At 30.8% G+C, this 10,209-nt stretch overlaps 1 protein-coding gene across 1 annotated transcript; it reads right to left on the minus strand.

The window, feature by feature from the left end:
- Positions 1-794: 794 nt before the first annotated feature.
- LOC111292011 (phosphoenolpyruvate carboxylase, housekeeping isozyme-like) lies at positions 795-7,064 on the minus strand. The gene is made up of 10 exons (XM_022884189.2): positions 6,405-7,064; positions 5,774-6,165; positions 5,444-5,528; positions 4,702-4,924; positions 4,353-4,456; positions 4,148-4,235; positions 3,783-3,937; positions 2,327-3,325; positions 1,417-1,803; positions 795-1,237 (listed from the first exon to the last, which is right to left on the minus strand). The coding sequence occupies exons 1-10, from the start codon at positions 6,570-6,572 to the stop codon at positions 941-943; spliced, it is 2,898 nt and encodes a 965-aa protein (XP_022739924.2). The 5' UTR covers positions 6,573-7,064; the 3' UTR covers positions 795-940.
- Positions 7,065-10,209: the final 3,145 nt, after the last annotated feature.

The following is a 10,209-nucleotide window of genomic DNA, read 5'->3' on the forward strand; positions in this document are numbered from 1 at the left end:
CCAATCTCGAGATGAAGTTAAAGCCTTGGACAGTTGAAAGAAAAAATCAAAATTTCAACGTTGGAATTAACCGAAACTTTTAACCCATGGGTTGTTTGAACCAACTCTTAGGATTGCAAAAGAAAAAAAAAAAAGATGATAATAATAATAATAATAATAATAATAATAATAATAATAATAACCTAGACTCTGAGTTGTCGAACTTGGAGTGATGAATAAGCCTTGTTTTAAACGATGATTCTTGAAGTTATCTTCATTCTTCATTGGTGTATTCTATTTGACTACACTGAAAACATACCAACTTTCAAATTTAATTGAAGTTACTAGGTAGAGTGTGATTCCTACCCTCTTAAAAGATTTCGTAAAATTTAAAAGGTTTTTGAATGCGAGAAAATAGAAGTTTATGGTTGCATTGATTTTTCTCCTAGTGGAGAGTAAAATGTAGTAGAATATCATAGTAAGTTTCCCCGTACAATTTCTGTAAGATGTTGGGTAAAGTTAACGGTAATTATGGAACATAATTACTGTTAAATGAGAGTACATATATATTCTAGCTTAAATTCTTTTTGTGTCCCATGTTCATAATAATAATAATAATAATAATAATAATAAAGACTACTAAAGTTGAAGTTTGTAATTTCATGTTCAGATGCAAACATCAAACATGCAAAATAGGGAACTTTTAGCATATGATTCCATGCTTTCCACCTTCATGCTTTTGTGAAGATGACCCTCGTATCAAAAGCAAGGGGAAACTAAAGTGAAAGCAAATTGAAATTTCCAGTTCTTGATGATGAAACCTCAAATAATAATAGTAAAGGATTTATTTGAAGCAAATTCAGCCTTTCAAAGGCTACAACATGCATGTCATACGCTAGGAAAATACTTTGATGAGGCAAGAGAACATAAGAAATGTGCAATTTTGGGGCTATTTTTAGTTTTAACCAGTGTTTTGCATGCCAGCGGCAATACCCTTCATGGTCAAAATAAGGGTGTCTTCAAGACCAGGAGCATATTCGCTTGTAGGGTTGAGTTTCACAAGTTCAGCAGCCGGCTTGCTTGACTCTGTATATTCCTTGGATAAATGGGGCCTCTCCTTGACATGATAATCAGGGTCACGGATCCTTTTCAAAGTGTATGCTTGGCAGGCATTAAGGGTTGTGATGTAAGCATCTCGAAGACAGAGCCTCTGCTTCAGGTATGGATCACCTTCAAGAAGATTTCTGTGTCCAGCAACCTACAAGGGATGAAAGTTAAATTTTGTTTACTGCACAGATGCTATAGCATACCTTTCTCAAGAAAAAATCCTTAACTCAGAAAATAAGCCATCCTATAAAGTGAAGCAACAATGCCTTGTGGGCTCCATATAAATAACTTTTTTCTAGAATCACTATGCTCATCTACCCCTTGTATTACCTGGAGAAGAAGACGCTTTGTGTCTTCATATTTAGTTCTCAAGTTGTCCGCGAAGGGCCAGAGTTCCTGTGATACTAGCAGCTTGTCATATAAGGCAGCAATTCCTGGGTCTCCCTTGGCAAACACCATTTCAATTAAGTCCATTGTGACCCTAAAGAAAGGCCATTGGTTGTACATCTCTTGAAGCATGTGAAGATTTTTTATATCCTTCTCGATGACATGCTTAAAAGCAGCCCCAAATCCAAGCCATACAGGCAAATGAAATCTTGTTTGAGTCCATGCAAAGATCCATGGGATTGCACGGAGTGATTCAATGCCTCCAGATGGCTTTCTTTTTGATGGACGACTACCAATATTCATCCGACCATACTCCAATTCTGGTGTTGCCTGCAACCAGTTAATTCACAGAAGTAAAAACTAAAACCACATTTTTCACAAGCGTTGTTGTTACTTTAACTGTCAAGGCTTCAACTATTTGAAAAGTTAAAAAGGATATGAATCAAGCTTTAGAAGTTGGCAGGATACTTCAAAAGGAAAAAGTGATAATTTTAAAAATAGAGTTCAAACTCAGATTTTAAAAAATTTGTCAATTCTTTTTCCCTTAATACATGTTTAACTATCTTTTTGCAATTACAAATACATGAAATAATAGTATTTTTTTTTCTTTTTGGCAGTGCAGAAGCATTTAATGTGGGTTTTCACCTGAGAATGGTTTGCTTATGATATGCAAAGAGGATTATTGTACTGTTTGAAAATCAGCTCTGTGTGGTTATAATCTATATAGATAAATTATCCTATACTAAAATTTCTCGAAAGTTGGGGAAATTTTAATTAAAGTTTGTAGCAAATGTTATAGTTTTGAATTAGATTGACGCACCAAAATATGTACTCATAATGGTGAGATACTTACTAGGCGGAAGTATTCAACAAAACGAGGTTCCTGAAAGACTACAGAACGGTATTCCTTTGTTGCAACTACTGCCATTTCATCCATAAGTGCCCGCCATTCTGGCTTTGGTGAGACTGGGGGATGCATTCCATGCTCAAGTGTAGCAGCAGTAAAACGCTGAAGTGTCCTGAAGCACAAGTGTTCCTCTCCAAATGACTGTTCAATAACTTCACCTTGAACTGTTACACGGAGTGATCCATGAATTGTGTCAGGTGGTTGAGACAATATGGCAAGATGGGTGGGTCCCCCTCCTCTTCCAACTGTCCCTCCTCGGCCATGGAACATTGTAAGCTTAACACCATACTGCTTTGCAACTTTTACAAGTTCCTCTTGAGTCTTATATAGTTGCCAAGCTGCAGAAAGACGGCCAGCATCCTTTCCAGAATCTGAGTAACCTATCATTACTTCTTGTTTTCCATTGATCCGGTTTCTGTACCAATCTATAGAAAAGAGACGTGCCACAGCAGCAGGAGCAGCTTCAAGATCAGCGAGTTTTTCAAACAATGGAACCACCCTTAATGGCTGCTTCACATGGCATTCACGTTGTAAAAGCTCAACAGCAAGCACATCAGATGGGGCTGTTGCCATTGAGATTATATAGGCACCAAAGTTATCTGCAGGAAGTTCTGAAATGACATGGAATGTGTCCAACACATCAGCGACTTCTTCTGTTTTGGGAAGATCAGGGCCGAATAGAGGGCGCTTGCCTCTGAGTTCAGATAAGAGCCATTCCTGTCGCTGTTCCTCAGGCCATTCTAGATAAGATCCAATGTCTAGGTGCTTTGTGATAGCATCAAGGACATGAGTATGCCTGTCAGATTCCTGTCGGATATCAAGTCTTACAAGTGAAAGCCCAAAGGTGGAAACTTGCCGTAAGAAATCAAGAAGGCTTCCATCAGCTATTGACCGATCACCACAAGCACAGAGTGATCTATAGCAGAGTTCAAGAGGCTCCAGAAACTATAGGAATGCAAAAAAGAACCAGTCAATATTGAGGAAGAATAAGTTATATTAGACTAAACACTGCATTCTGATCATCATAAATGTCTAAGAATCATCACAAAAATAGTATAAATAGTCTTAGGCTTCAAGTTTGCATCTCAATGTGATTTACTTGCCATTTCCAAAGTAATGAGGTACAAGGAAAGTCTGAAGCATGACATTTCTTGCCTCACCTTGTCAGAGGGCTATTGCAATGCATGAAAATCCCAAGAATAAATTCTAAAGAATCAAATCGCTATCAAAAAAGAACTATCACAAAAAATATTTTATGGTATACATTTTTATGTCATTTGGGAAAACAAAAAGCTTTTAATGGTATGTCATTGGGAAAATTGTAAGAAATATGCAATACTTGGAAATTAACTAATTCAGCTGTCCCCCAGCAAGTTTGTTTTAACAATTTTAAAGAAGAGACCTGCTCCGCATTGGTGAAAGTTGCTTCTTCAGGAATGTCAGAAACCCCATTGGCCAATAGGTAACGAGCACGTTCACGAGTATTGTACAGTTTGTCCCTCACATCACCGAGAATAACACGATAGGGCTCATTTGGAGGAATCCGTTTCCAAAATTCTGCACTCATAAAAATTTTATAATCAACATAGAAGATCTACAAAATATGCTCAAATAATAAGTCAATTATATCGAGCTAATGAATATATTCACCAGCAAGCACTCCTTTTTCCCAACCAATTGACAAGAATATGTACAGCTATTACTGATAAACTAAAGCAAGTCTAAAAAGCAATCTTTAAAGCACATGTCAAGATCAATGTTACATACCTATATAATGCTTTGCATCTTTTCTTGAGGACCTATGGAGTTCATCTGCATGAACACGAAGTTCATCACTGCAGCGCCACATTGATAACTGAAAATAAAACCAGAGCAGAGAGAAACAGGAGGAATGAAAATTGTGATTAATCATGCACCACACTCTAACTAGAGGAAAAAAGTGTCCGAGTCAGGGAAGTTAACTCTTTAATACCTCAAACATAAGATCCTCTATTTGAGAGAAGTACAAGTTGGCAGCCATCATTCTAGCCAATAAGCATACATCTCTTGTAACTTCAGGAGTTACCCTGGGGTTTCCTGCAGTCCACATCAAAAAGACATCTCCATTTAGGGGTCTCACTATATGAAATAAAGTGAACATTTCTATGTTTCAACTTAATGATTAATAAACCCCAATTTTTGCACTATCTACTTTTCTTTCTCATACTTACAGTAAGATACATAAGATTAAAAGATGCAATGTTGCCGTATTTAACTACCAAACCATATGCAAAAAGGAAGACATTCTGCAATTAAAAATTATATACAGACAAGAAACATACCGTCACGATCCCCTCCCATCCATGAAGAGAATTGAATAATAGGGGCATTGTAGGGAACACGTTCATTTATCCCTATGTTCTTCAAAGCTGTGTCAAAACGGCGCAAGAATTTTGGAATACCTTTCCAGATTGTCTCATGGAAGTAGCTCATTCCTGCTCTCATCTCATCTTGTGGGGTGGGAGGATTTCTTCGGATCTCATCAGTACGAAAAGCAGCTTGAATCTATATGAAAATAAAAGAGAAATTGTTGTGAGCCTGGCAATAAATGATGTTTCCCATAAATTTAAGTCATATCTAGATTTAGATGTCCAGGAATATAAGCCCTGATTCCCTGCAGATACATCCAAGCTCAGACATGAAGAATATGGAAAAGGTTCAAATAGGAAGCTAAGCCACTAGTCCTTTTTGCTATATAAACAAAAAGTTACCTAAACAGATCGTACAAACCTTATTGATATTACATGCCTCCTGGGAGAGGCAGCAGCATTACTGGGGACGAGTGAATTATTTTATAGCAGAGAAACACATGATGAAAAGATTGCAGCAAATAAGATATTCCAGCAACAATAATTGTGCTTGGACTTTTGCTTTCCTTGATATGGCTTTCTCAGGGAGTTAAGTTTGTTATACTAATGCAAAAAAGGAAAGAGAAAGAGAAATGGGAAGAGGAAAATGAGGTAGAATAAGCTATTATGTTGTAAATTTGTTGACTGCACATTGTAATCATTGGCATATTCTTACCTCCCTTTGTAGTGCCTCATCTAGTTCCTGCTTATCATCTGGCGTAATGTCTTTTGCATACAACTGAGTCAAACAATTACGAATCCTGAAAGATTGAAAATGAAAAATCTGGGTAAATAAATCATAAATGAGATAAAACTTGTAATAAATGCCATTCTCAATTTAAGGATTTGTAGCTCCAAGAATCATTTGTAACCAGTCAATGTAATAAAATCAGGGAAAGAAACATATCCTTGATAAAATGCTCCGACATTTGTCTTTCAGAATCATTTCTCTCAACAGACAGTAAAAGGTTTCCAACTAAAGTTGGTAGATAACTGGAAGACAAACCTTCCATGCTTTTGAAGTAAAGATCTTCGAACTGACTGAGTAGGATGAGCAGTTAAGACCAAATCTACAGTCTGATTCTTCAAAGCATCAAAAACCTCTGCAGGGGACTTCTTCAATTGCCCCACAAGCCTCTTGAGGGTCTCTTCAATGTCTGATTCAGTTGTTGCTGAACTTTCATCAGCAAAATCTCCCTTCTTCAACTTGATCCTTCTTCTATAAGCAATTTGAACCTCCTCAGCCAAATTGGCCAAGTTAAGCATATGGGAGAATGATTTGGTAACAACAATTGAATCCCCTGGATCCAAACTTGTTATTACCTTTCCAAGCTTCTCCAACATCTGAGGGTCATGCTTTCCTTCATACTCAGCTGAAAGCTCATAACATTCTTGAACCTAACATTAACCACATAGTATTCTGAATGTATTAGTTGTTTATCTTATTTAATAGGAGCCATACGACATTCCAAAATTCATGAATGTAAAGCCAAAATAACCCAAAAAAAAAAAAAGTTATTTGGGAAGTTTGATTATTTTTAGAAGTAATAGAAAAATGAAACAGAGATTGAAAGTGTACTCTACATATAAAGAAAGGTAAAATGAAATAAATGAAACAGTTATGGTACTAGTAATACCGTTTCTCTGATATCCTCTCCATGCAAATCTTGAAGAATGTCAAGGAAACGATCCAATAGCAAAGCATCATACTCCACCAACTTATCATCCTCTGATACTTTCGCAGGAGCCAATAGTCTCAGCTGCGCATCTATTGATGCCATCTTCTCTACATTCCTACCTGCCATTTATCACTCTTTCTCTCTTTCTTTTTCTGCCAGAACACACTCTCTTCTCAACTTTTTTTTTTTAAATATAAAATTATGAATCAAAAGGAGAAAGCCACAAAAAGAAAAAGCAAGCCCAATTTACCTACTAGCAACAATTGCGGATCAAAATTTTATATTATGACGAAGTAAAAAGATCAAAAGTTTGATTAAAAATAATTTTTTATTGAATCGATAAATCAAAACCAGAAAAATGAATCAAATCCAAAGAAATAAAAAAAAGAAAAGAAAAAGAAGTGGATAATGAAGTAAATCCGTGATAGCCAGATGAAGAAATCACTAGAAAAATAGGGAAAAAATACAAAGAAACAATGGGTAACTTATGATCTCAACAGTAGAAAGTGAAACAAAGATTGGATCACGAGACAGACTCTCACGCAGACACAAACACAGAGACAGAAAAGAGAGTGTTATCCTCTGTTTCCCTTGGTGTCAAGAAAAAAACTGAAACACACAATTCCATCGCTCGTTTAGTTATTTATAACAAAAAAAAAAAACAAAAATGTTTTTCTTTTTCTTTTTTTAATTTTTTTATCAACCATCTCATATTTTTAAAATAATAAAATAAAATAAAGCTTTTTTTACCAAAAATTAGTTATTTTTTTTATTAATATATTTTCACAAAAAAAATACTGTATGAGACGAGCACAGAAACTACAACTGTTGAAAATTAAAAATAATAATGGTTCAATCATATTTGATTAATTTTTTTAATAACATATAATATATAAATTTTTAAAATATGATTTGAATTAATTTTATTTTAAATTAATTTGAATCGAATTTTATCAATTAAATTTGATTTAGTTAATTAATTATTTAAATTTAATATTTTGTTTTTTTAATATATTATTTTAGAGTAATCTCTAAACTTTAATTATAATTTTATTTTAGTCTTTCAATTTTTAAAAAATTTTAATCGGATCCTTATTTGTTCAAAGTTATTTTATGCTAGCTTTTTCGTTTATAAAATTATTTATTTAAATTGACGGTAAATACTAATTGACAGCACATGATGACATGAATTAATAACTCAAATGACAAATGAGAAATCAAATTAGAAATCTTTCAAAGTTTAAATATTGAATATGAAACTATCTCAAAATTTTGTATATTTCAAATATTTTTTATAAAAATATTAAATTTAAAATTATTTTTGCATTTTTTTGTTATAATATAACTTATTAGATATAATTTTGTTTTAAATAAAAAATAAATATTCAAAACTTAAATTTAAGTTAACATTTTCAAATTCTTTTTTAAAAGTTTAATACATTTTAAAAACCAAAATTTTTTTATTAAAAATATTATTTTATTCATAAGTCATAATAAAACATATTATTTTTTTACCAAAACAATTTATTTTTAAAATATTCAATATCTTTTATTTTTTAAAAATATATTTTATAAAATACATTTTAAAAAAGAAAAAATAAAAATGTTTTAAATTATATTTTATTATATATGAATATAAGTTTTTATATTTTTGAATAGATTAACAAATCTATTTTTGAAAATAATCTAAAAATTTTTACATGATATTTTAACATGATATCAGTTTTAATTTAATTTCTTAAACCGATATAAAAATTTTTATTGAATTTTTAAAAATGATATGAATTTTAACAAAATTGTTTTGAAATTTTAAACTTAATTTTAATTTTTTAAAAATCTATTTTCTATTAAAAATATTATTTTATTGATAAATCATTTCATAATAAAAAATAAAAAATATTTTAAAATTATAATATTTTATAAAATATATTTGAAATATATAAAAATAAATTTTTCTTGAATTATTTTCATTAGTTCCTTTATTTATTTTTTATAAAATACCTTTGAAAAAGGAAAATAAAAGATATTCAACAATTTAAAATATATATTTTATGGATTGAAAATAATATTTTAATTATGATTTATGAATAAAATAATATTTTTAATAGAAAATAAATTTTTTTATTTTTTAAATGGTATTGAATTTAAAAAAAAAAAGAAATTGAAAATTTCACTTAATTTTAATTTTTAAAAAACAATATAACTAATAAATTATATTACAACAAAAAAATATAAAAATATAATTTTAAATTTAAGATTTTATAAAATATATATGAAATTTATAAAATTTTTGAGATAGTTTCGTCTCTAATCTCTAAATTTCGAGAGAATTCTATTTTGATCCGTTATCTATCATATGAAATGTTAGGTGATGTCATTACGTGGTGTCAACCGGCATTTGCTATCAATTTAAATAATTTCATAGATGGAAAGACTAGAGTAAAACAACTTTGAACAATTATGGATCCAATTAGAACCTTTTTAAATTTAGAAACCAAAATAGAATTTGAATCAAAGTTTAAGAACTACGGTTGCTTTAAACTCATTATTTTAATAGTTTAGACGCTTAATTTTATTCTGATATATTTTAGTCAATTACAATACTTTAAAAATCAAGATTCAGACTTTTTTCAAGATTTTTTAGGCTTTACAAAAATTTCATTACTTTTAAATAAATTGAATCTTAAATTGATACAAGAAAGTAGCAAAAATTGAGTAAAAAGTCAAAGGTCGACCTAAAAATCAATTTAGTCAAACTTACCAAATTTGGTTGAATTTGATCAAAATTGAGTCATTTTTAAGATAATAAAACCAAAACATTAGATCCGTAAAAATTTTAAAGTAAAATTTGAGTTTTGAGTAAAATAGATGTTTTGACCAAAGTACCCCTGATGTGAGATTGGGTTAAAATTTGTCAAAATTGATCAAAATCATTTATTTGATCAAGTTTTATCAAAACTTGATGTTTAGAAAGAAAATCTTAAAATAAAAAACATAATTTTAAGTTGGAATGACCAATATAGCCCTTGCTTAAACTCGATCAAACCTGGATCAAATATTTGAAATTTGTGATTGAGTAGGATTATTGGGGCTCATTATTATAAAATTATGATTTGGACTCTTAAATCTTGTTGGACCTTAAAAAGAATAATACAAAAATACCTTTTAGAGGTATTTTTGTAATTGAATCATTTTTAAATTGATTTTTCATGAAAATTTTAGATCGTGTTTAAATAATATTTTATAAATTTTGATGTATTGAAAATTTTGAATGAACTTCAAAAAGGAGAAAATTTAGAGGCATTTTTGTAATTTGATTTTTTTGAGATCGATTGTTCACGAAAAGCTCTAAATTATAGTTAAATATTATTTTATGAATTTTAATACATTAAAATCATAAAAATAAATATTGGATCATAAGAGTTTAGAAAAATGTAAAAAACTTAAAAATAGTAATAAGGTAAAATTTGTCTTTTTCATTAGGACAGTTGCACTAGCAACCAGATTATATGCTGTAGTTTTTTAGAGTCGTTAGATTTAAAGATACAATCATTCTATGACGACCTATATTACAGGCTGGGCACCAAATATGAAGAAGCAAACAAAAAAATTACTATCCTTGGATGTATTTTAATCTAATGGTTTGATTAAGATAATCTACGAGTGCACAGAATTGTATCTAGCGAGTAATCAAATAATAAGTAAAGTTCATTCCCATTAAGATTATAAAATAGAGAATTAATTACTAAAATTAAACATTTTT

The sequence above is a fragment of the Durio zibethinus genome, chromosome 10 (assembly GCF_047325235.1).
Source record: "Durio zibethinus cultivar Kanyao isolate XHJ-2024 chromosome 10, ASM4732523v1, whole genome shotgun sequence".
Lineage (NCBI taxonomy): Eukaryota > Viridiplantae > Streptophyta > Magnoliopsida > Malvales > Malvaceae > Durio > Durio zibethinus.